Here is a 26412-nt window from a genome sequence, read left to right as displayed (position 1 = left end):
TTTGTGTATCCCGTTTTAACAAATAAAAGCAGTCAGTAATAACAGCGTTGAGCATTTTGTTCATTTGTGATTGGATATAGATACAGAGTTCTTTATTGGTTGTAACCAAAACTTTAATTAGAACTTTGCGTGAGAAAACTTTTCTACTCATCTAAGAACGTCAAAAATCTTTTTTTTTTTTTTTTTAATATTAAAAAGTGTAAAAAGTTGCTAAAACAAGTCAAAAATAAACACTTCTTTACTTTCTTCAGTCTCTTTACTAAATATTAGGAGGGGTGAAGACCATGAGGTCACTCGGACAGACTGACTGGCGTATCTTGTCCTTCAGGTCTGGGGTGAAGAGAAGCAAGGCAGACTCTGCTGTCTGTACCTAAAGAATAAAAGGGGAAAAAAAAAAAAATCCAAAGAGAAAAATCACAAAGACAATTTTGGACAAAACATTAGGATCGATCTATCTACTTAACCACTCCATAAAACCCTAGTGTTTAGAAGAAAAGTGGAAAAACTTTGACCTGTCGTGAGTGACGAGTTAACACCGAAGACACCACTGGCAGTGCTGTCGTGACAGAAGTGAGCAAAAGAATGAATAAAATGGTGAAAATGTGTAGTTTTTAAAAATGTGGTGACAAACCCCCCCCCCCCAAAAAAAACAACAACACTTCAACATAAAAATCTCTTTCATTAGTTAGTGTTGCCAAGTTATAAAACATTAGTCTTACCAGACTCTTTCTCAGTAAGAAAGTTCGTAGCTTGTCCTCTAGGACTCTCCATCGCTACATCCACTGCCATGGGTGACAGTGTCTCTGTCGCAACTGTGTCCCTTGGTGACAGGCTGCATCTGTCTGAGGGCTGGAGGTATCTCTCAAAATCCAGTCCAGAAATTTCCTAAAATTACGAGACAATAATATATTCATTACATGGCTAGAAAACACCCCCCCCCCCCAAAAAAAAAAAAAAAAAAAAAAAAAAAAAAAAAAAATTTGTTCTGAAGCACAAAACAGAATTGAGAGGGAAATTTATTTTACCTCAACGACTGTGCTGTCTGGTGTGTGACACAGAGTCTCCACTAGGCCCTGCACAGCAGATGAAGAGACGGAAGGTTGGCTAGGAGTTGCACAGGGCGACAGTGTAAAGCTCGGGGCTGATGAGGGCTCAGGAGCTGGGGGCACGGCAGGTTGTTTGCACGGAGAGCCTGGAACTGCTGGACTGACAGGGTTATCAACAGTTACATCCTCGGCTGGCTCGAGGATTGCTGGAAGGAGTTGTGGAACAGAGGGAATGTCTGTGAAGACTTTTTCTGACACTTGTGCAGGGCATCCGTCAGGTTGGGTGTCATCTGAAATCACTTCCTTGACAGGTGAGAAATCCATTGAGATGTTCACGATGTCCCTTCTGCTCTGGGTCGCCTGAGGAGTGCCGCACTGAGACTTTGGTTCTGGGGTTTGTCTGAGAGTGAGGCGGAGGTGTGCGGGTGCGTGAACATGTTGAACAGGTGTCTGAGCCAACGCAAGGGAGCGCCGGGTGACCCTTCTAGGTGAGAGATATGTGGAGCAGGGAGAGACCCCAGGCAGCACAGCAGCATTTAAATGGCTGGATCTCCTAACTGAACAAAGAAAAAACCCAACATGTGCAATATGATTAGACCAAATCCAGAGTCATCCAAAGTCCAAACTTTTGGCATGCAAGTCACCTGATTGTTTAGCTGGGCTCTCCACCTGGAAGAAGCCTCCATCAAAGACCACTGTGTCCTGCCTTTGAGCCCCTGCTTGTGGGTGTGGATTCTGAGAGCTCAAGACGAGACAGTCTTCAGTGTTAGCAGCACCGGCTGCCTTCTCTGCCTCAGCTGCCTGCTTTTTGGCTTTCATGGCTGCTTTTGCGGCAGCCAGACGAGCCTTAGCTGCTGCATTAGTTCCTGCAGGCTTGGCAGATGCTGCTAGCTGTTTCTGTGAAAAAGACGGGACAAGCTGTTTTCTTAAACACGGAGGCCTTCATATGCAAATGACTACAGAAACAGCAACCATAAAACTCAATTAGTTTTATGATGGCACAGCTGTGTGTTGACAAAAGTAAAGCAGTGTTATTGAACCAAAGCTTAAATTAGGAATCTTTACCTTAACTACTTTCTTCTGTCGTGGTGGAGGCTTGTGCTCCTCCACCCAGCCTCGCTCCTCCGCTTCTTTCAGAGCGTCAAACTTCTTGTTGACATCCTCGACCTGGAATGCGGAAAGAGTGCAAAACAGATGTTAGGTCACTTCTCCTTGTTTGCGTGTTAATGTGTGTGTTGCACCTCTCGAGGCATCACCTGGTAATAAACCATGTCCCAGAACCCCTGCAGGTCAGTGCAGGTGGTGATCTTCTCCCCTCGGCCTAGCTCACAGTCGTCCACCAGACCGCTGAATTGGTTGAAGCGTTCTTTCATCAACAGCCGTGCTTGGCCAACAGCTGTGCGCATGCGATCTCTCACTGAACACGATGAGAAAGAAGATAACAAAATTACTATTAGTCAGAGAAATCCACCATTTTCCTCATATGAAAAACAACCACTATCTACAGAACCAAAATTAAATATTCAAGGTTTTAATAATCAATTGGTGTAGAAGATAAACTCACTTTCTTCTGGGATGGACTCATCCTCCACTTTAGACTCCCAGTGGAGAGACAAGCTCATCAGTCTCTCTGTCTCATTGGCCATTTCTGATCTGAAGCATTTAAAAGAAAATGTTTTTAAAAGAAAAAAAAAAAAAAGGCGTTCTTTTTTGAAAGACTAAACAATATGAAAAGTACCTGAAATATGGTACGTCGTGCTTGGTTTCCACTGATCCACCTGGACTTGGAGGGACAACCGTGGGAGAGGTATGAGGAGGAGAGCGCAGAGGAGATTTAGGTGGACACGATTCGCTCTGCTCATCACTGAATACGGGGGCTGGTGGAAGGTTGAAGCTGGAGCTGGATGGAAAGAACAGCACTGCTTTTAGATTGACTGAAATTCTAAAGCCTACATATTTTCTTTAAAAAGGGCCCAAAAGAAAAAAGAAAAGATACTACTGCCTGACTCGTCACAGTAATGCTGAGTAACAACAGCAGTAAACACATCTATTAATTGGTGTTTTGCAATACTGTGGCCAACATCAGTGTTTCAGTACATATTTAGCAAAAGGAAAATTTGAGCAGATGAAACGGAAAAAAGAAGCAGACCTTGGTGTAAGGAAGGAGTCTGCTGAACGAGGTGTGAGAGGCTCAAACTTGAAGGATGACAAGCCAGTCGGAGCCTGGAAGAGAAAACCTTCTGGAGCAAATGAGGATGTCGATGGGACGAGATCAGCAGAAACAGGCTTGGCTGGAGATTGATCCACCACCATGTCTTCTTCCTCAGCACATGGTGTCGGGCTGGGAGGACTAGGTCTTTTCTCAATGTCCTGCATCTCAGGCACTGTCAGCTCAGGTTCCTGCACACGACAGGAGCAGCAAAGCAATTAAACTCCAAGTTACTTAAAAGTTTCACAAGTTTAGTTTGTCGTGTGTTTCACTGAACTGCTCACCTCTGAGACAGCATGATGGATAGTGTCATTGACTGCTTCTGTGTTTCATAAAGAAGGACAACAAAAATGGTGAGAGAAATTCCAACAACTGTTCACAATGTAAAGTGAGGCAGACACATTTGGAACAAATTTTGTTTTGGTTTTATGGTTCATGATACCTTTACAGTTCCTTTGTGCACCAGACAGGGGAGCCACAGGATTAAGATTTGCTCGGCTCCTTGTGGTTCTTGCATCGGACACTGGTGAGAGACATTAAACACAAACAAATATCCATTTGTTTTAATCCCTCAACGCCATTTCTTAACTTCCCTTCCCAGTTTCGATATGAAATGAGCTTCCAAACCAGACAATACCTGCAGTCTTGTCCTTAGGTTTGCCTTTTACCACAGGAACTGGAGGTCTGTTGGCAGATCTGGTTGACAAAGCTCGTACGGCAGGTGCTTCTATGGTAGAATGGGATAATACAGACACAAATTAAGAGCTAAACACAGGATTGCAGTACTGCAAAACAAACAAAGCTCAATGGCTGGTTTCAAGGGCAGTTTTTTTAAATTATTTGTACCTTTGGTCTTGGTCGTAGTTGATGCAGGCTTGGCAGAAGCTAGCCGGGTCCTTGTTGATCTTTCCACAGCAGGTTGTCCTACAGAAAGAGAAGAAGGTCATTACTAAAACTGCTTCTAATCAAAAGCTGCATTTAAAAAAATAAAAATTCAGTTAAGGGGCATTCAGTTAATTTACCCTTCTTCAGTCCAGTATTTGGATCTTGTATCTTCAGAGGCTGCAGAAATTGAGGCAATAGAAAAACAAATGAACAAAGTATTAGTTTTTTGTTTTAAATAGTTAAATACGAAACTTGTGAAAACAATGGTGCATGCGTGGAAGAAAACAGTACCTTCTCCACTTGCTGCTGCTGTTTCATTGAACGAGTGACTCTAATACTTTGGGATGGAGCCGTGTTCGCCTTTTTCTGAAAACATAACCAAAAATAAATAAATAAATTCCACTGAGACCAAAAAGAATATCCTCTGATATCATGTGGTCATCACAGTTATGAAAGAACCAACAAAAAGATAGGGAAGTAATGTGATTCACAGACTTGTTTTATAATAAGTTACCTAAAGTGTTTTTTGATAAGTCCCCTCTTACCTCTTGGATTTTTGCTGAGGCATCTGGGACAGCAGGTAGTGAGGTAATGGTTCCCGTTGGATGATACAGACCAATCTTAAACACCCCTTTACGTTCCCTTTCCCTCTTCTCTTTCTCCTTCTCAAGAGCCTTCCGCTCCTTCCAGCGCTCGAGCTGTTTCAGCCTATCTTCCACTGCTTTTGCTGTGGAGTAACAAGCATGGGAAAGGGCACAAATCAGCTAGAGCTAGAGCAGTCCATTTTTTTTTAAAACTGTGAAGCCATACCTTTAGCAGGTTTTTCATTGTTTTTCGTCTTCTCTTGTATGGTTGACATATTGGCCACTGCAATAGAGGCATTCAGGGAGGACATTTCCAGCTCTGGGAGTTTATCCAGCTGCCTCCGGGTGTTCACAGTACGTTCTCGATTCTCCTTCTGGGAATGAGACCTTCTCCGAGACATTTTTACCCTAAGCATCGACACACTGGTGTCCCGCTGCCGCAGGTGAGCAAATCGTGACTCCATAATCAGGTATCTGGATTTTTCAAGAAGGGAAACATAATGTTTTGAAAGGTACTGCAGATTGCATGCAATGGATATTACAGACATTAGGAGACATTTGTCATATTAGATAAAAACGAGAGGGATCAAAAACTGAATGGCAAAATTTTTTCGTTTTTTGTGTTGTAATCAGCTATAAGAATAGAAATTAGGCAGTTTTTAAACGTATTAGTGTCATTATTCATGTGGTGGCAATTTTAAAACCACACAAAAATAATTCCCAAAACATGGACAATGTACTGAGCAAGAGCTGTCAGGGGAAAAAAACAAAAAACAAAACACTTCTTAGTATGTGGTATAGGCTAGGCACTATAAATGGTAACACGGCAAAAACGGCTTCATTTTGGCCTGTTTAGCTACAAGCTTGCAGACGCAACAACCAACAGATCAAAAATATTGACGCTGTGTTTTTTCCCCTCCCGCTTTTCTTATTCTCCGGAAATTCAAACAATTGCGTTAAAACAACGACAGGAATGGCGTCGCGATGGCTTAATTTTTTCCTTGGTGGTTTCTCTGCAAACAAATGTCAACGTCAGTGTTACTGGATTAAAGTATGATTTGAAGGAGACGTGAACCTTACACCAACTACATACCTGAGTAAAAGCAAAATATAATAAGGCAAAAATTGGAGAAAATAAACGTGAGCCAGCACAGTGTTTTGTTCTACTGCTACTAAAAAGTGTAGTGAGTAGAAATAGATACTTTCAAAGGCGAACCAGGAACACGAGCTAATTATTCAACCAATGCTAGTTTTGTAACCCACTCCACCGCGACTGTTGACAGAAGGACTCGCGCAGAGTTCAACGTTCCGTTAACAAATATATCTAAGTGAACAACTTTTATGATTAAAAACCCAACTTACCTTTTTTCTTTTTCCAAAGAGGTACAATATTTTTCTTTTCTTTTTTGTCTACTTACTAAAACCTGACAGCGCAACGTACACGCTCAGTGCAGAAACATAACAATCATGGCGGGTGAGTTTTTAAAATTTGTCCAAGTTTACGCTGATTGGCTGCAAGTCGTACGTGAGCCCTGATTGGTTAGTTTCTTTTCTTCTTCTTCTGATTATTTTGTTGCTGTTGTAACAACTTTCCATTGTGTGCTGAAATTAGTCCAGAAAAGTGGAGAAAAAAATTGTATAAAAACGTTTGCTTGGAATAAATTCTTTTTTTTTTTTTTTTTTTTAAGGTCAAACCCTGTATAATTACACAATATGCATGTGTCTGATAAAATCAGGCATTTACAGTAGGAAGGGTAACAATTAGTATTAATATTAAGTTGTTTAGCTGATATAGTTGAACACGGGAATTATTTATAATCAGCAATCAGCTATGTGGGTTAAATCCATGTGGAATGAAATGAACTGTAAATCATTATTTGTTACTTTGCAAAGCAACCTAAAATAAAAATACACATGCATCCACAGAAAACTAATGAAATGATTGTACAATGTGATGCAAATAAAAGTGTTCATCATAAATAAGTTTAATACATTTCTCAATTAGACAGAAGATTTAAAAAGTGATATTTTGAAGCCAAATAAATTATAATATCTCTGTTTTTTTCCCCTCCTCTTCCCCCTGCAGGTGATTTTTATCCTTCAAGCTTGGGACCTGGGAGCTTCAGGGTCCTGCGCAGTAGCTGTTTCTAGGACTGCACTCTTCTGGACAGAGATCTTGATGTTGTTCCTAGGATCTGCTGGAGCCAGTTGCCTAGCTTGGGGGCAGGGGGCCACTGCACCAAGTGCTATACACACTCCATTTACTCCTTTGTGTACCTTATGCAGACTTCAGTGTCCACATCACTCTTGTGTAACTTGCCTGTTAGACCAGAATTGACTCTGAGACCAGCGACAAAGTCATAACTCAAACAAGGAGAGCATAAACAGGTGAGAAAATTTCCAACAGCATATATAAATGTACACACCTTTTTTTCTCTCCACATGAAACTCTGTGTAGTGTAGTTCAACAACCAAATGAAGTAACATCAACACAAATACATTTTTGAGTCATGATCATTTTTGTTTTATGGTGGATTTAAGTCCTAAAATAGTAACAACACTTGTGTTTTAAAGGTCATTAAAAAAACCTGACTAAATATTACATTTCTAACCTCTCTGTCAACAAAACTCACAACTGTGTTTTTAAGAGATAATATGTCATCACATTTTCTGTCCTTTTCCCCTGCAGGACAAAGGACGAAGTACAAGTTAGGATGTAGTTCAGACAAAACCAAAAGAAAAAGCTGTTCAAGCCTAATTCATGAAATTTTTTGTAAGATTTTGCTAACTACATTTCCTGCAAAAGCACCAAAAAAAGATATTAGAAGCTTAATATGTCATAGGTGCCAAGAATTCAGTGCTCTCTGTTATTTACCAAGAACCACGGAACAGTAGATTTCTATGATCTCTGGCATGTTTCAAGTGCTCCAGGAGTTCATCACAAGTTAATATTTGTGTTATTCTAGCCCATCCTCATCCTTTTTATTTTTAAAGTAACTGGAATTAATTATTTTGAACAGATGTCTTTGTTATAAAATGTAAAAAAAACAAAACAACAAAGCAAAACAAAGAAAACAGGCCACAAAAACCTAAGTAATGCTACCATCTACTCACTTACCTTCAATTAATTTGCACTGAACAGTTATCAAAGAGGTGACCCACACCTTATTATTCTTTACATTTTAATGAGTTTTCCTGACTTCAGTGACTCATGATCAGAATGATGTTGTGGAGTTTCCAAAACCTTTACTCGCTTTTGTGTCTAAAGCCAAAGAGACTTAAAATATTCAGTACACTGCAGAAAATTGGTTCTTAATTTATTTGAAGTTAGGGCAGTTGTTTACAAACCACAAATCTTTTGACATGGCATCGGAATCATCAAATAAAGCCGGAGTATGAGCATGTCAGTTTTTAAATATATTTGAAAAAGTGTCATATGTTCATTATAAAAGTGTATGAACACATTTTAATGCGAAAGAAAATTGTTTCAAATCGCTCAAGTATGTACAAAGAAAATGAAAGAAAGAAAATTACACATACAGTCAAAACCTGGATTTTTTTCTCTTTTTTTTACACTTAATTACAGAAGAAAAATTACAATTTTTCAAGGTTAAATAAAAAAACCAAATCGATGTGAGGAATCTTTTCATTGTTATTGTTAATTTCACGATGCAATTATTGCATTACGCTGATGCTGTCAAGATACCCTGCAACAGTTTTTAGTGTCTTCACCATTAATCCAAGAAAAATATGTTGTTGAACTGAGTCGCACAAAGCCGCTTAACTTCCTCTATAGTAAAAAAAAAAAAAGAAAAAGGGAAAAAAAAAAGACAAGGGTCAACGTAAGGAGAAGAGGAGATTACTGGGACAGATGGTGTACTTTTGGTAAGAATGACATACATTTGCTTTATGCCAAATAGGGGAGACGTACCGTTTACTTCGATCAGATTGGCGTTCTTCTGATTCAGGATCACGTACAGTTCTCTCTGGTCTGACTTTTTGCCGACTACCCAGTAGTCTGTCATAGCTTTTACGATGATTTCCTCATCTTCGTCAACCCTGAAAGACGGAAAGAACTACATGTTTCAAACGAAGGTGTTCACCACATTCACAGTGGGCTCTTTGTTGCTTGAGAGATCATGTAATGTACCAGAGAACATTTTAACCTACTCAAAACCCCCCAACTTATTACACTGCAGGATTGCAGTGTAATAAGTTGCTTCGAAGACGGAAAGAATGTGGATATGCAAAGATCCCAGGAGTGTCGTAATAAAACTGAAAATTACACGGCTGTGCTGAAACGCTGGGAAAATGAGTTTGTACTTGTACACATCTTCTTTGTTTGATTCTAAAATACACAACTAAAGATGGTCTAATGCTGCTGTGATCACTCTTATTATTATTATTATTTATTTTTATATAAACCAAAACTAATCAATTCTTTATCCTCTCTGGTCACCATTAGGAACACCAGCAGTACCACCTATCTTATCTGTGAACTGTCATTAGAGAACTCTCGAAGAAATGCCTGATGGCACTTAGTAAATATAGCTTAAGTTTCACTAAAGTGTCCTCTGATTTTACCTGGCAAAGTCACAATTGATATCTCCCAGGATCTTCATGAGGTCAGGATGGACAGAGGTGAGGCAAACACTGGCGGTCTTCCTCATGTGGATAGTGCTCTTCTCTGCCAGGTTCATGTGGTTGAAGTAAATGAACTTAAACTGGGGCTCCTTTTCTGGCCTGAAAGTAACAAAAGTAAGCAAAAGTTAAGCAACTTATAAAAAGTGCCGATAAAATGTTAGTATTACAAATTATCCTTTATACCTGATAGTTTAGAGAACCTGGGATTTATGACTTTAAGGTGCCAGCACAGCTTTTCAAAATCTGCATGAAATGTGTGTTACCTTGATATCCAGTAAGATCGGTTAGAGTAAGAGACAAACAAAGTTAAAGAGGCTGGGCCAGTCTCTAAAATCATACTGTTACCAAATGAAGCCTTAAACCAAGGTATCATTTTACTTATCCCTGCTTCATTGGTTACCCACGCTGTGCCAAGTTAATGAGCTGGAGTTTACTTAACAAAAGTGCCTAAACTGCATCTATGGACATGTGTGTGAATGTATTCAAATAGGTGATTTTTATACATGATGTGTGTAATTATTTACCATTGGACGAGGCCAAACCAGGACACAGACCTGAAAGCTAGCTGATAAATTTGCAGTGGCATTATTTATTGAGTGGATTCTTCACTAGGGTGATTAAAAAGGAGCCCATCAAACTGCCTCGGTCAGGTTTGGATTACCTGCCGGGCCGTGTCTGAAGCTAACTGCTGGAATTAAAGGAGCGTTGACCAGGATGCCAGTCCTTAAAGCTGTACTGCTTGAGTTACCCCTAAGTAGTGACATGATGCTACCCAGTGATAGTAAGAGTCTCATCTATCACTGCCAGCCAGGCAGAGCTAATGCTACAGGCCAATGACAAGCAAAGTGGGAAGTGTAATCACCAAGCACACAAATCAATCAGCTTTCTAGTTATAGCAGACTGACTGACAGAAACATGAATGTCATCGATACTTACAAATATGACGCACAAATGACATTAAGGTACGTTATTCTGAAAAGAGACCTGAGACCGCTCTTTTCTAGCCTCATTTTCTAATTTTGGAGTTCAGATTGCCTTTAAATATCCTCCCAGTCTTCCTGATACTGTACAAAGGCACAAGTAGAAAAAAACTATTTGATTTATTTTGAATACAGTAATGTGCAAAAGTCTCGTGTTTTTCTACCCAGGTATGCTTTGGCCTTGGGTCTGGGATCACTATCATTGCTGAAAAATGACACTGGAGCCAATCAAATACTTTCTAGATGGTATTTTATGGTGGACCAAACCTGCTGGTACTTTTCTGGATTCCATCAATTTTGGCAAGATCCCCACTGGCTGCAATGAAGCCCAAACCATGATAAAGCCTCCACCAAGCAGACACTCAGGGTTATACTGTTCACCTGACTCCTCAGTACATACTGATGAAAAGTTGAACCAAACATTTCAAATGTGGATTCATCACTCTAGTTAGTCGCCACTGATTTTCACTCCAGTTCTTTAAAAATGACTTCTTGACATCCACTTGTAAAGTTTCTCCACATTTCTTCATAACACTGCACAAAATCAAACTACTTGGTGCAAAAATACAATTTCATGCATTTCAAACTGTGTTCTCTTTGCCATTTTTGAAGATTTAACTAAGGAATTGGGAAAACGTTGATGTGTTTTTGTGGCAGGCTGCTAGTAACAAAGTATCTAAAGATGCAGTTTTATATGTTATAATATTACAAGAAAGTCTGGCTGCTTGGAAGCAAAATATAATAAATAAATAAGGGGTGGCTCAAGATTTTTGCACAATACTGTAAGCACACAAATAGTCCTTCAATGTCGTAAACATATAATATTAAACTCTTGAGCTACAAACAATAAGATGTATGTCTAGTTTCTAAACCCTGGTTTTGTGTTGCAATCTTTATGTATAATTTTAAAATAAAATGAATAAATATCTGCTGTAGGTATGGCATTTTGTCCGTATCACTTTTTATATCAACAATATTTGTAATTTGCCCAGAGGTGCATCATTATGCCCTGTATTCTCTGTAAAATGAAGCTGAGGTAAGCGTAGCAGCACCACATAGAGATTAGATCAGGAACATGCCAAGCTAAAAGCTAGGAAAGAGGAGAAATTGCAACAAACCCTGATATCCTGCGGTTGATTGTGAACTGTTCACAAATATCAGAAGCCAGCAAAGTAAGCTGAGGGCCCACCAAGCTGTCCAACTGCTCACAGAACTCCCTCGTCAGCTCCACAGAGGCTATTAGGAAACAGACGAGTGAACTGTCAGCTGTTACTGGACATAAGGTGAGGAAAATGTAATAATTACGTTTTATAAGAGCAGCAAAAACATCAAAATGCCGAACTGAAAAAAGCAAAATGAAAGTGAACTTTCATCATTAAACCGGGAGGGCACACACACTTACCACTGATCATAAAACAAGCTGCTGCGCTCATTGCCTGGAGATCAAAGCAGATCACTGCAGGTTAAAATCAAGGTCACACAGGCCAGGAATCACACTAATGTGCGGGATATACTTCATCATTTTAAAATTCCGCGCACTAATCCCTGAAGTCCACATCGTTTGACAGAGCAGTGGAATATATTTTATCCCAAATCTACTATTCATAAACAGAAAAAAAGGTTAAATCCCCCCCAGTCACAGATTACAAGAATCCTCCTAAAAATGAATAACAACTGCCCACTCATTTTTAATGCATTAGAAAAAAAAAAAAAGAATCAAAACTAAATAAATCAAGAGAAATGAAACAAGCCTGTCATGCCAGAGTGTTGCATTTAACCTACTGTACCTTGTAAACAATCAGATGCAGCTCCTCGTAGCCGTCCTCTGCAGAGACGAATATTTTTGGAAATCGGAATTTGGCCTCCGGATCTTTCAGATTTGTAGGTCCTGTCAAAAACCTGAAAAAGACAGACGCAGTGTGCCTGGGTTCATATTCACAGACCAGGTATCAAAATCAAAACAGATGATCTAATTACTCAAAACCAAATGACTGAAAATCAGAAAGCTCAATTGGTGCCCAAAACACACCAAAAAACAAAAGCACACGATGCTATTGACTCTTTACCCCTTGAAACCAGGAGTAACCCTGAGCTGAACGGTTTCTATCATATTTCAGGCCTGTTTATAGAACAACATGACTGGATGTGAGAGGGTGGTCTCTGCCAATGCAGCTTCCCTTAGAAAAACCTGGAAACTATTTTAATGGTTATCAAACCACATCTTTATTAAAATATACTGATATAAACTCGTCATTAAGGGTACAGGGGAGGTCATCAAATGTCATCTTTATGGGGGAAAGAGTTAAGAAATGAACCTGAAGAATGATGGGAATGAAAATATTAAGATATGCGTGATGCTGGGAGCACATGAGGTTTCCAAAACAGGAAAAGCTCATCCTCTGAGAAGCAGTTAAGGTATTATTTCTAATCACATTAGATTTCTATGAATCTATCTACTATCTCAACATCTGTTGGATGGATGGCCCTGAAATTGCGTAGATGTATTTGTAATCTCCGGAAGACGAAGTATTTATTTGTTTTGACTGATGTGTTATGAATCATCACAGTGCACGTTTCTCCGTAATAATCAACAGTTGTAGTAAAGTAGCATATTAGCCTAAAGCCAATAATGGATGGCACCAAATCTAATCAGGAATTTACCACACAAATATGAGCTTAATGTTCTCAGGAGCAAAAACCGTTTATGCCTCTTTTGTTCACAACAGAACAACGAATTCACTGTTATATAGTTACACAGGAATTTAGAGAAACCACTTAAACTGCGGTCGTGAGTTCTCAGAACCTGCTCTTTGAGCAAAAAAAACGACAACATCACAGAACGTAAGTTTGGATAACATCATAGAAAGCTCACGGCTCTCCAACGGGAGATTGAGAGACCAGTGTTGGACTGTTAGAACAGCTTTGAAATTCATATGAGTTGTTCGCACTAAAGTAAAAAGCACCATCACTTCATGCGGATACCCTCTCGGCGCCAGCTGCGGTCGCAAGGCTGGAGCCGAACAAAAAACACCCTGATAACGACTGTGTTTAGTCTGTTCCTTCCCATTCCAAGGCCACCTGGGTTGGCTGGAAGACTGTTTACTTAGCCTAGCAGGGCAAAGGACACTGTCTCAGCTGAACTCTGGACACGCACACACATACATATACACTGATATGCACACACTCATCCCCCCTCCCTTTCCAAACGCCTTCGACGCTTATTCCCTTCCGATGCTGACGGTGGATCAAGGAGACCAGCGCACGCAGGCCCGGATGCACTGTCTAAATCGGCTGTCTCTCACCCTTTACCCACCCCTGTTGCTTGTCATGTGTTTCTTTGGTGTATTTAGAGTTTTTTCATGTGCAGAGGTGTTTTTTTCTGTTCTCAAACTGGTCTCCCTGTTGGAGCTCAGTCTGGGAGGAGTTATTTTTTTCTCCTTATCTTTCCTTATGTGGTGCATTTTCCATTGTTATACCTCTCTGACCTGTCTTCCCCATGTGATGTTTGTGTAATGCATGTATGGTCAGAAGGGTAAGTCAGCGCTGGCAAAGGTCGGCAGCCTTAACCCAATTTCCTTCGGGGTCAACCTTCAGGATCAATAAAGTTTTATTGAATTGAATTGAAAATTATGTGTAACAATTTAATGTTTCCAATTAAATGCACGTCTATTGTGTAGTGTTGTCCAACAGACTCTGCAATCCTATGCAACTTCCATTACTGCAATACCTTGTCTTGATTTAAAAAACATTTCTCAGCATTTTTCAAGAAATGCTGTGTCGTCTGTCCCGTGTAATTTCAGCAAGAGTCACACTCGGACCACTGTAGCAACTTTACATCATCGTGAGACACAAGTTATTTAAGCAGCATGCAGACAGGGAGGCAACACCTGAGCAAACTTTCTCCTGTTACACATGGACACGGAAACCAAATAGAAAGTTGAAACCTCTCGAGGCTGGAGTGATACTCCACCCCTTGGCTAACAGTACGGTGTGTTAGCCAAGGGAGTTACCTCGTTATCTAATTTGCTTGTCAGTGGGTCGAAATCACACATGGTGTCACACACACATGCATCTGTATCTTATCATTCATATGTGCATCCAGAACATGCCTTTTGACGTATCTGGGATGCCTTGGCCCACGAATGACATTACTCTAGTAACCGCACCACTGCAGGGGGTTGGATTAAAAGAGATGGGCGCAGGGATCATAGACTTACCTCCCATAGTGCAACAAATTTCCAGCAACTTCTGGTCTCATTGGGGAGTCCCTGCCAGCCAACTGAAACAAGCAAATACAAGAGAGTAAAATTATGGATTGTTTAGCCAATTATTTAAGTAGATCTATTATGCTTTCCTTATTTTAGGTCATATTTTCTGTCAGAAAATAATCATTATATTACTAAAGTGTCAGATATTTATATTAAACACAGCCAAAGTTTCAGATAATGGGGTCAACGTTTGTGCAAATGATCCCAGTGAGCCACACTGCTCTAAATGCTACAGTAGCTTTGTATGTTTTAATGACGGTGGATCCTTCTATGGAAACTAACAAAACCATGGACACAGACCTGTTTTACAAATTATATAAAAAGCTTAGCATTAGCTGTACAGATTTATCAAGACAAGTTAGCCATGTTGTCATATGATATACACTATGCAATATCGTGAAGCAGTGGTCCTCTTCTCTACAGTCATGACACCTCCTTTGACCATTCCTCGATTTGCCCTTAAAATAATCTAGTGGGCTGGAGTTCTGCAGAAGTCCACTTTTTTCACTCCACCTACCTCTGGTTCTGAGTGTCTGGGGAAAAGCGAGGTGGTCAGATATTTGTACAGGATCCTCATGTCATCTTGTTCCAGCCCGCTCCTGTAAACACGACCACGATGCCAAAAATGACACCTTGTAAACGTCACATTGCACTAATGAAAAAAAAAAAAAAACTAAATGCATGGATTCATTTTTATCAGGTGTGCTGTCAAATGTGTTATGGATCACTGGATAGATATTAAGAGAAAATGCCTTACTATTTGCTGTTCAGCAGTGGCTATAAATGGGATTCAATGAGTGCTGTGCAGCAGATGCAGATGCTTAATTTGCACAGTAATTAAATATTCCTTCCTGTTTGTCCATCTTCAGTTCACAGTGAACGATTATGCTGCTCTCCAGTAATTTCATTAGCGATCATGTAATTCCCCCTGTGCTTACACACAGAGCCGGTGGCCGACAGCACAATTAAAAACAAGTGACATGTCAGGGAGCGCATAAACCACAAAGAGGATTAACTGCTGTGTTTAGAACCACCACTGTTTACCCAGCATGCCATTATTCGTGTGCTGATGCCAGCACAGGATTTTACCTTAATACACCGGATGGCTCAGTCAAATTTGACAGATGGTGGGTTTGATGGACAAACATACAGTTTAAAGCACAGCATCAACAAGTGTTGTATACCAGATAAGTTGGTCATTATACAGGAAGGCTGTGTATTTGATCAGACTGAGGCTCTCCTCCACTCTGTTGACAAAAGACTGGATCTTCAGGTAGGTCATCTTGTCCAATGGGAAGAAGCTGATGCCTCCGAATACATCGAGCAGGTCGCAGGACTGCAAGTGGAGAGTCTGCAGATACTGGAAACCCCAGCGTGATAACACACGGACACACACAGACACAGGAGACGCAAAAAAGAAAGGGTTTAGTTTACCTGCCCACAAGTGCTTGCTTACAGTTCAATACAGAAAAGAGGATATAAGAAACTCTTTGACTTGTACCGCATTGACATTCAACCTCTGACAAGCACACCACAGCCTCTCTCTTTCTCCCCGTCTTTAGATTTCATGGTGGACAGGGAAGCCCGTGTTAATGGATGAAGGGTATTCCCTAATTAGAAATTAATTTTTAAAGCAGCTCCTTAAAAGCAATGTTCCGGCTAGTTGACAGAAGTGTGACGTGAAGACAAATAATGGGGGCAAGACAACGATCAAGACGTCAACCATGACTGCAAACATCTTACAGCTTTCCAAGAGTAACGGGAGCATTCACAAATAAACAGTGTCCCTATGACAACTGTCATCAGTGAGGGAAACCCTTGTGATAACAAGGACAGTCAGGCTCGAATGAGTTCTGTTAAAAACACACATGCCGGCATTCTAAGGGAATCATCCTGTCAAAGCAAGGTCAATATACATGCATGCATGATCTGAACTCAAAACATATCCGCCTAGCAACAAAAATGTTATGGCTTGTGAGTATTTATTACCCTGTAGAAGAATTTCTCAAGTTTCTGCATGAGCAGCTCCACTCCGCCAGCTTGCATTGCTCTGGAAAAGGTGCCATTGAAGAGCTACAGCATGAGGAAAATGAGCATTGTTAAAACATGACTTATTTTGGCATCATACAGGTATAAATTAGTAATGTGTGACACTCAAGAGCAATGATTCAACATTCCCCCCAGTAATGTAATCCTTTCATTACGTATTTCAAGCAAAATTCCCTCAACATAATGCACAGACCTGACTTCATGAGAAGTGTTACAACCGGAAAAGACCAGCACTAAATTTAAATGAAACAACAGTATTTTACTGACTCCATGTTGCCTTCTTTTTAATTTCTTCCTGTGTTTTCAGCTGATTGCAACTTTTACATTTTGTCTGTCATTTTTCTCTTATAGATTAACCTTAAAATAGTAATAATAGGAACTTAAAATACTATTTATTTCAGGAATAATTTCGGGAATTAAGAACACATCTAATAAATGAACAAAAAAAAAAAATCCCCTGCAACACTTCAGAGTACCTCTGGGGGTGCAGAGTTGAGAAACACTACTCTAGGGTGTCATTACATGGCTTTGAGCGAATAAGGTCTTTTTATTAGAATAAGCCTCCAATGCAGTAAAATACAATTTTAACACAAATGTGATAAAAGCAATGACATTTATTTTAATTACTTTACTAAACTTTAAGTCAAAGATTTCTTCATCCAGAAGATAAATGTATCACTACACACAGCAGCAGGAACCCTTTGACATTTTCTATATTTCTTAACAAGTCAAACAAATATATATTGTACTATTTCATGTCATTTCAAGAGCCGTGAAATGTGTATTTGTGAGGGGAAATGTTTGTGAACCTCTAGCATTAGTAATTTAACATTAATTACATATTTATTTAAATTATTTTAAGATTTAATAGAGTAGTCATTTGACTACAGATAGATACCGAACCCCAAGTCGTGCTCCACAATGCGTTGCTCAGAGTATGAATGTGTGTGAATGAGCCACGTTGTATAAAGCGCTTTGAGAAAGATAAGAATAGATCAGTGATATATAACAACTATTTTACTATTTACGAATCACCATTATGAAGATGGTAAGCTAGCACACACTCTAGGACGCTTTCAAATTTGCTAAGTAGCTCATCGGCAGAAGAACAATGAACAGCAACGATGTTTGTGTCAAAACTTGGTGTCCACATCTCCTCAGACCTGACATGGGCTGCCCACATTCAGGTCCAGACCAAAAAGGCTAGGCAGCGCCTGTATCACCTACGACAACTGAGGAAGTTCAGGGTCTCTCCAAAGATCCTCAGGATTTTCTATACAGGCGCTGTGGAGAGCATCCTCACACAGAACATGACATCGTGGTTTGGGAACAGCTGTGTGAAGGACCAAAAAGCTCTCCAGAGAGTGATCCGTACAGCAGAACGCTGCTGCAGGATTGCTCTCCCCCCGCTTCAGGACACCTACACCAGGAGATGCCGGACTAGAGCAGCGCAGATACTGAAGGACCCGTCCCATCCTGGCAACAAACTGTTCCAACTTCTGCAATCTGGTAGAAGGTTCCGCATCTTCCGGGCAAGGACAGAGAGACTCAAGAGGAGCTTCTATCCCCAAGCCATCCGTGCCCTAAACACACACACCCGCCCTGAGACAGGACTCTCTTCCAGACACTCTAAACCAAGGCACAATGTACATTTCAATTCCTTTAATTTTAAATATGTTTATATTGTCTATCCTGTAAAATAGTCAGATGTCTATTCATATTAATGTACAGAATTCACCTGCTTGCTGCTACTACTGCACATTCACCCAGTGTATATACTATATGTCTGTATATATATATATGTCTGTGTATATATATATATATATATATATATATATATATAATGTTCTTCCTCTACACCCCCCCCCCCCCCCCCCAATTTTTGCACATGTCGAGGAGCGTGTCAGGCTACATTTCACTGTGTGTTATACTTGTATAACTATGCATGTGACAAATAAAGAACCTTGAACTTGAACTTGAAAACATCACCACAGCTCATCTGCACTCTGTTCAAAGTCATGCTGACAAGCGAGAATGTTTAATGACTAAATAATTTTAAAAAGGACGTTTTGATGTGAATGATAAACATTTTGTTCTGAAGAAGAGAAAAAGAAGAGACTTAAAATGGAATGCATTAAAAAAAAGTGCATTCCAGTATAAAAACCTTTTCCTCATCTGTAAAACATGATGGTGGCTGTGTCATGGTTTGGGTCTGTGTTGCTAAATAACAACTTATCACACTGGTGGTTTAAGTGATTTTTGTGTTGTAAATGTTAAAAAGTATGGCAAATTCTAAAACCGCACTCAAACTCACCTTATACATGCTGTAGCACTGCCTTACCACTGCACCATAAACAGTATCCTACAAAAGGCAAGAGGGAAGCTAAGTACAACTGGCAATACTCAGAGATAAACAATGAAGACATACACGAATACTTTTCAGTACTCACAAGCATTTCCTCTTCCTGATATTCTGCTGTAGGTGGTTTGCCATCTTTGTTTGGTTTCTCAATCATTGGATTTCGAACCACCTGAGGATGGATTTTTTTTTAATAAAACAGCACAAAGGAGCATTAAAGAGTTAAGAGCAGAATGATATTTAAAATGAAGGAGACAAACTCTGGACAAAGACTAAATACTGGGAAGGTGATGTACACATAAGCTTGCAAGATACCATGACCATCCAGAAATTTTCCTCGGGCTCAAAGAAAAACTGCCGGTTCTTCTGTGTGTGCAGGGATTTAGCTGGTTTTGTTGGACAGAACGTCCTGGAACAAAGGGGATGTGACAGTGAAGAAGGGCGACACACCCAAACAACACGCACGGCTCTTAAATTTCTGTCTGTATTTACACTAGATATTTATCAGTGTGCATCTGACCACTTATTGCAACATTTCCCTTTTCTATTGTGCTTCAGGCTTCCTTTTGCTTCATCACAGCTACAAACGCTTAAATTTATGCTCAAAGTACAAATAAATAGACTGCAAATACAGCCATGATGCTGCTGCAGTAATATATACACCATAATACTGATACCTGGTGAATTGCACAATGGCCTCACAAAGGCCGACATTTCGGATCTTCTCGTTCTTCTCAACATCACTGGGGTGGTAAAACAGAATCTTTTTCTCTTCCTAAAACAAAAATATTTGCATTAGGCATGCTTTTTTCATCTAAAGGCTAAAAAGGTTTGCATAAGAACTCTTTATCAGGGAGTCTCACTCACCTCTCCTTCTCGAGGTCCAAACGTGGGGTTGTAAATGAAAAAACTGAGTAAAGATGGTGTGTACTGTTTCTCTTGCATTCCTGAGGCCATTTTGGGGCTGTGGCACACAAAGAGAAAGGTGACATACCTCTAGACTCCATCCAAGTTGCTCTTATGTAATACTTAGACTTGGACCTTTTATTGTCATTGTGCACTTTTTTGCACAGCGAAATTGGGTAGCAAGACCACAAAGGTGCAAAAGTAAAGAAAATAATATACAAAGAAGAAAAAGCAGTATATTTCATATTTTCATATATATATATATATAAATACACATACATATGTGTGTGTGTGTGTGTGTGTGTGTGTGTGTGTGTGTGTGTGTGTGTGTGATTAAACTAAATATGGGGGTGCACATAAGTGGTCTGCAGGTGCACATTCGCTAACAAAATAAAAGATGTGCATCAGATAAGAAGTTGAAACGCCAGTTTGCGTACATAAGATTTTCTGGAGGAGGACAGACCTTTGACTAGAACTCTTGAAGATGTCGAAGAAGCAAGCTCCTTTAAGCAATTACTTTGGTGGTCCTCCACCTCCAAAGAAATGCCAGAAAGAGTCCGAACCGCAAAAGAAGTGCGTATACTCGGAAACGTGGTTGCAGGAGGTGAACTGGCTTCAAACAAATGATGAACGCACACAGATGTAGTGCAGAATATGCTGTGAAAATCCCACTCTAGCGGACAAAAACAGTGGCTTTTATATGTACGCAAATGCGCATTGCAACTTCTTATCTGGTGCGCGTCTTTTATTTTGACAACGAATGCGCACCTGCGAACCACGTATGTGCACCCCTGACTATACACGGTGTATGTAGAAACACTGAAACAGAAGCAGTGTGGGGGTGTATACAAGGGCAGTAATATAATATAATAAATAAATAAGGGTGGAGGGGCTATGATCATTTAGGATGGGAATGGTAAGGTCACAGAGACCAAAACATTGCATAGGGGCCAAAATACTGCATGGAAAAAGGGAAGACCAAAATATTCAGTCACCTAAACTTACCTGATCATCAGCATTAGTGTAACTTGTGTCTGCCTTTCCTTTGCTCCAGTGGCCGTTTGGTTAGCATGCCGTGTTCCTACAAAACAAAGACAACAACATCCAGTTATATAGTGACACAAATCCATTGGTAATAATACACTACTGGTAAGGTACACATTTTAAAAGGCGCTGGAAACATTCCTAAGAAATTCTGGCCAATACTGACATGATAGCATCACACAGTTGCTGCAGACTTGTTGCCTACACATACATGGTGGGAATCTCTCACTCCATTAGTTCTCTATTTCACTGAGATCTAAAGATTGCGCTTACTGTACTTAAATGGCCTCCACAGAGTATTTTCTGTTACCCTGCTGGAAGAAGCCATCAGAAGATGGCTACACTGTTGTCATAAAGTAATGAACATGGTCAGCAAGAATGCTACAGTAGACTGTAGTGTTTAAGCAATGGTCGAGGGGCAAAGAGAGTGCCAAGACAATATTCCACCCACCATTACACCATCAATAGCAACCTGAACTGTTGATACAAAGCATGTTGTTTACACCAAAATCTAAGCCTACCCTCTGAATGATGCAGGAGAAATCAAAATTTAGGCGAGCATGTGTGAACTGCAGCTTCAATTTCCTGTTCTTAGTTGACAGTAGTGGTACCCGGTGTGGTCTTCTGCTGCTGTAGCCCCCAATTCAAGCTTTGGCGTGTCATGCCTTCAAAAATGCTCTTCTGCATACCTTGGTTGTAAACTAGTGGTTATTTGTATAAGTTTGCCTTTCTATCACCTAGAAACATTCCCCTCTGCCATCAACAAGTCATTTTAATTCCAAAATTGGATGCTCACTGGATATTTTCGCTTTCCCTGGAAACCCTAGAGACGGTGGATCAGCAGTTTCTGAAATGCTCAGAACAGCTTGTCTGGCATCAACAACGATGCTGCGTTCAAAGCCACTTAAAATCATCTTTCTTTTCCATTCTAATTTTCAGTTTGAACTTCAGCAGGTCGTCTTGATCATGTCTACGTGTCTAAATGCACTGAACTGCTGCCATGCGATTTGCTTATTAGATATTTGCATTTAAAAGTTAGCAGCCATGTTGCTGTGTATAATAATAAAACGGTGTACCAGTTTTTGACCATTTTGGTTAAAGTTAGAGGCACTAGGTCACGCAAGGTAAAATTTTAGCAGTTCACTTCATTTACTGGAGATAAAAGTGATATAATTCAGACGCTTACACCTCTACATTTAAGGGGTGTGTTTGTTTTCTACTCGTTTTACATTTTGTCATTATTGTCTCGTACACATACGGTACTGCAAATGAAATGCTACTACTGTACTTTAGCCGGCAGAGAGAAATACTTGGATATTTTTATACAATATGTGTTATAATAAACTACAAAACAAACACATAAGGAAATTTATGTGATTGTGTACTACTATTGACAAACATCCAGTCAGCGACCAGCCGGAGTCACTCAGAGCAGCTAGCTTGTTAGCTTGGCTCTGCTAGCTGTAGGCTTGTGTTGGCTGTCGGAGGAACCGTCAGTGAACCGTGACAGTAACACTCACCTTACAGAAGATAAACACAACACGTCCATGTACTCGCTGATACAGACAGTGAAAATTAAAAGAACTAATGCGTAAATGGTGTTAATGGGAAGCGAAGCCGCTTGCATTCTACTTCACATCCTTAACTTCCTGCTTTTAGTTACGAGGTGCTACAAGCTCAGTCGCTCGGGTCAAACCGCTTTCAAACAAAGTTTCCTACTCTCCAAATAGGGGGTTCAAATGATCTGTGGGGTGCTCCAGTTTAACTGACCACAACACGTTTTGCTGAGTAAGCATACTGCTGTGCAATAATATTACAGAATTAGAATTTTTAAATACATAATAGCAAGATACAAAGTTTGTCTTTTTCGTTTTAAAATGTTTTTTTTTCTTAATTTGCACCCTTTATATCTTATCTTTATATAAAATTAAATCTTTAAAACATACATTTCTTAATTACGGACATTTCAGGTTATAAATGATGAATAGTACAGTTGATACTTAGGAATTAGTGCCACCAAAACATGCCTGCACCCAGACTGTTTTTCTTTTGATTCTCCAGTAAAGCTGTCTGTGAAGGTTCTCAGTCATCCAGGTCATCGTAGTCAAAGGAGCTTGCAAAGAAAAGCGTCTGGACTTATTTTGATTGCTTGAAGACGTTTCACCTCTCATGAACTGAAGAAGCTTCTCGGATGAGAGGTGAAACGTCTTCAAGCAACTTAAAGAAGTCCAGATGCTTTTCTTTGCAAGCTCCTTTGACCTCCAGTAAAGCTGTAATCTTGTGTGTATTTGTTTTTGATTTAGACTGCCATTTATATGTTGTGTTTCGGGTCTTACCGACAACAATGTGCTTTACACTACAAGTTGTGTCCAAATATTTACATATATCCATTTTATTCTATAAATTTAAGCTTCTTTATCTTCCTTTTTTCTACACCTACAGCCAAATAATCTAACAGGCATGTCTTCTGGACTTTGAGCAACACATGGAGAGGCCTTTTCTGTAACAAAGGCTGACATTTGACAGGGGAATTTAGACCCACAAACGTCTTGATATGATGCACCAGTGCTAAGCACTGCTTTATGTATAACTTTATCATCAAAGCATACTAAACACCATAATATGAGTTCGTTTAATATATACACAGTCAGTTCACAAGTGTGTGTGTTTCCACATGTTTATTTACCACATTCATTGTCAGGGGGGAATGCTACAGACGAGAAACCACATACCAATATAATGAAAAGACACATTAAGTTGTGATGCCTTTAAAATAAAATAAAAAGGCCTTTTTTAAAGCAATTTGTGCACACAGACATTAATAGAAAACATATTTAATCCCTGGAAGTGGATCAGAAGACTCCAGATGTGGGAAAGTGACCAAAGGACCTGAATGCTTGAACTTTTTTCATCTGAAAACTCAGGATAGGACCATGGATTGGAATTCTGGGGAAAAGAATAAACAAATAAAGGAATACTCAGAATTAATCATAGCTCTGCATGTGCCACGTGACAAAAATCAAGAAAACAAGCAAATCTAAATCTTGTGTCAATTCCCTCCAGGATTAGGGAAGAGCTGGTAAATAAACAATAAACACAGACTAAAGCGGTCCATTTTGGATCGCCTAAATCCTTCATCCTATTAACTAAGACAACTTTTTTGTTTGCAAATGGATAATGGGTAAAACTGGGGCAAATGATCGAGCATGATGATGACCTTAATATCAACATGTGTGGTTCACACATGGCATAATGGTTAAATAGGGATCAGAAAATACACCAATGAAACATTCCCAGGATTTCAACATTATAGAAAAACAATACCTTCTCTCACCTCATAGATGTATAGTGCATTTAAGGTTTTCTGATGTTTTCTGATTCTTTGTGAAAGACACCCCCCCCCCTCCCACACACACACACACACACACACACACACACACACACACACACACACACACACACACACACACACACACACTAAATCTCATATATCACCCAGTTCGTCTCTTTTGGCACAGCCTGTGTTGGTTCATTTCCACCAGCTGAGTCTTAATCCAACTAATAAGATCATTTCTGCCCACATGCTGATTTTTTTGTGAGAAACCAGATACCAACCGTCTACTCCAATTTTGCCATCGCTGTCATCATCAGCTGCTGAGATGAAGCTCTTGGTTTCTGCGTCAGTCAGTGTCCGTGCACTGGGGATAAACCGCTGCAGAAAAAACCTAGACGCACACACACAATGCAACACAATGATATTTATCCATGACTGATATTTATGGATGACAATATACGGCATGTTTTAAAAACAGAAAATAATAAGAACATGGAGAAAGACACCACTTCCTAAACTGGACTGCACAAGTCAAACCTCTTATCAAAAAAAGGATGAATTGTGTAACAGAAATGAAATGAAAACACCACTCACAGTGGATTACTGCGAGACAGCTTAACATTCATCACAGTAATAGAGTACTACTGTGTGATTTAATGTACCGAGCCTCCTTCTTTCTTTTTTTCTTTCTATCAGAGAAATAATACGAGATAGATTCACATTAAATATGAAGCCACACCGCACTGGGTCAGTTAGTTGACGGAGTAAATCCAGGTAGAGGAACAAAAGTGCATATTGAAAAGAAAAGACTAAGATTCAGCGCCTCTGGGAGAGCAGACACCCCGTATCCTTTTACGCACTTGAGCTCAGAGTGCTCGATGTAGCCGCTGTTGTCCTCGTCGAGGATCTGGAACACATCTTTGACCTCCTTGGGTGTCTTTGAGGACAGGCCGCACAGCTTAAAGAACTTCTTGTAGCAGAAAGTGTCCGGAGCTGAAAGCATACAAATGTTGAAAAAAAGAGAAACAAATACAGAAACAGAGCTGACCCGTGAGGTTCACCGGGCCGGGAGGTGATGTGGAGATTAAAACGGCATGTGTCTGCAGCGACGGAGGGAAGGATTTTCCTCTTCCCTCCCCCCTTTTTTTCTTTCTTTTTTTAAACGTTTAAAGCCAGCAGCCATGCCCCCACAAATATAAAAAACAGAGAAGATTATTAAAACCCCCTTTTTAAAGTAAATAAATAAATAAATTCCGATTTAAAGCGGGTGCGACTTTAGTAGCGAGGACACTGTACAATATTGAAAAGCTGTGGAGAAGATTATGCACCTTTCTGCAAAAACAAAAACAAAACCAAAGAACTCGACTACAGCAACCGTTTATTCGGCATTTAATGTATTTTATTTTGCATATAAGTCATACAACCGTCATAATTGATCATGTTTAGTTATTGTGTGGTCCAGTGTGCATAAGTTGACATCCTACCTTCACAGTCCTTAATGGCATTTTGGATGTCGTCAGCGGAAAGAATGGATGTGAGTGACATGTTGGTCCTGCAAAATAGAAGAAAAGTCTTAAAGAAACACACATAGGTCTGTATTTTTCTTTTTTCTAATGATCTTAACCTACATTTGGCTGTTTGATATCCTCTCAGCCCACTTTTGTATCACACTGGATTACCTTTTTTAATATCTGTAGTGGTATCTAGGTTAATATCATCATCCCATAAGACCTCAGGTTATGAGTTTTTGATGAGTGGGCTTCATGTGTTTTATGTACAATCTCTATTTTATCAAAAAACTCCAAACATATTTTCTGTCTTATCGTTGATGCCAGGTTAATTGTGCTTTTTGATTGGATCTCCCCTGCGAGCTTGTTAATGGGCTTTTTTTTTTTTTGGCCTTGTTTGAAGTGCTTAATTGGCTCTGTGCAAAAATAATTGGCACTTAGGGACTTTACAAGAAAAAAAATCAACAGAGGGAGGGAAGGAGTAAAATTTGTGATACTTAAACTTCCATTTCAGAACGAATAAAAAAGAGAACTAGGAAAAGTTAAAACACCCTCCCCTGAGCGCTAGACAGCTTGCTGTCTTTAAACAAAAAATA

General features: G+C 39.8%; 3 protein-coding genes across 3 annotated transcripts; all 3 read right to left on the bottom strand.

Annotated features, from left to right (window-relative positions):
- Window positions 1-259: 259 nt before the first annotated feature.
- dlgap5 (discs, large (Drosophila) homolog-associated protein 5) lies at window positions 260-6113 on the bottom strand. Its single transcript, XM_085360518.1, has 19 exons — window positions 6087-6113; window positions 4951-5198; window positions 4686-4867; window positions 4432-4506; window positions 4278-4317; window positions 4102-4179; window positions 3893-3982; window positions 3698-3778; window positions 3540-3577; window positions 3196-3446; window positions 2785-2946; window positions 2611-2699; window positions 2303-2463; window positions 2112-2213; window positions 1691-1943; window positions 1026-1603; window positions 720-885; window positions 513-556; window positions 260-370 (listed from the first exon to the last, which is right to left on the bottom strand). Exons 2-19 carry the CDS (start codon window positions 5186-5188, stop codon window positions 260-262), a joined length of 2739 nt encoding a protein of 912 aa, XP_085216644.1. The 5' UTR covers window positions 5189-5198; window positions 6087-6113.
- A 1925-nt stretch (window positions 6114-8038) lies between these two features.
- ccz1 (CCZ1 vacuolar protein trafficking and biogenesis associated) lies at window positions 8039-22625 on the bottom strand. Its single transcript, XM_085360517.1, has 17 exons — window positions 22495-22625; window positions 20936-21011; window positions 19892-19988; window positions 19702-19799; window positions 19340-19433; window positions 19116-19196; window positions 18980-19027; window positions 16606-16689; window positions 15801-15976; window positions 15134-15215; window positions 14566-14627; window positions 12136-12247; window positions 11751-11784; window positions 11467-11584; window positions 9309-9467; window positions 8656-8783; window positions 8039-8514 (listed from the first exon to the last, which is right to left on the bottom strand). Exons 2-17 carry the CDS (start codon window positions 20947-20949, stop codon window positions 8459-8461), a joined length of 1443 nt encoding a protein of 480 aa, XP_085216643.1. The 5' UTR covers window positions 20950-21011; window positions 22495-22625; the 3' UTR covers window positions 8039-8458.
- Window positions 22626-23894: 1269 nt separating this feature from the next.
- pvalb9 (parvalbumin 9) lies at window positions 23895-25853 on the bottom strand. Its single transcript, XM_085360516.1, has 4 exons — window positions 25793-25853; window positions 25169-25301; window positions 24590-24699; window positions 23895-23920 (listed from the first exon to the last, which is right to left on the bottom strand). Exons 1-4 carry the CDS (start codon window positions 25851-25853, stop codon window positions 23895-23897), a joined length of 330 nt encoding a protein of 109 aa, XP_085216642.1.
- Between the last annotated feature and the right edge of the window lie 559 nt (window positions 25854-26412).

Source organism: Diplotaxodon limnothrissa, linkage group LG8 (genome assembly GCF_057381915.1).
Source record: "Diplotaxodon limnothrissa isolate DT_005_m linkage group LG8, D_limnothrissa_male_GT1.1, whole genome shotgun sequence".
Lineage (NCBI taxonomy): Eukaryota > Metazoa > Chordata > Actinopteri > Cichliformes > Cichlidae > Diplotaxodon > Diplotaxodon limnothrissa.
This window is presented reverse-complemented; position numbering and strand designations above follow the sequence as displayed.

Bases quoted from the DNA above. Each gene is read 5' to 3' on its own strand.
- dlgap5 (XM_085360518.1), bottom strand. From the start codon at position 5,188: ATGGAGTCACGATTTGCTCACCTGCGGCAGCGGGACACCAGTGTGTCG. The intron at 3,779-3,892 runs GTATTGTCTGGT...GTCTCTCACCAG, and splicing joins ACCTAAGGACAAGACTGCAG to TGTCCGATGCAAGAACCACA. The intron at 3,578-3,697 runs GTATCATGAACC...TATGAAACACAG, and splicing joins TGCACAAAGGAACTGTAAAG to AAGCAGTCAATGACACTATC.
- pvalb9 (XM_085360516.1), bottom strand. From the start codon at position 25,853: ATGTCACTCACATCCATTCTTTCCGCTGACGACATCCAAAATGCCATT. The intron at 25,302-25,792 runs GTAGGATGTCAA...GTATGCTTTCAG, and splicing joins TGCCATTAAGGACTGTGAAG to CTCCGGACACTTTCTGCTAC. The intron at 23,921-24,589 runs GTTGGTATCTGG...TCTTTTCCCCAG, and splicing joins TGGCAAAATTGGAGTAGACG to AATTCCAATCCATGGTCCTA.
- ccz1 (XM_085360517.1), bottom strand. The intron at 15,216-15,800 runs GTATACAACACT...TCGTGTTTACAG, and splicing joins TATAATGACCAACTTATCTG to GAGCGGGCTGGAACAAGATG. The intron at 8,515-8,655 runs GTACGTCTCCCC...TTTTTACTATAG, and splicing joins CAATCTGATCGAAGTAAACG to AGGAAGTTAAGCGGCTTTGT.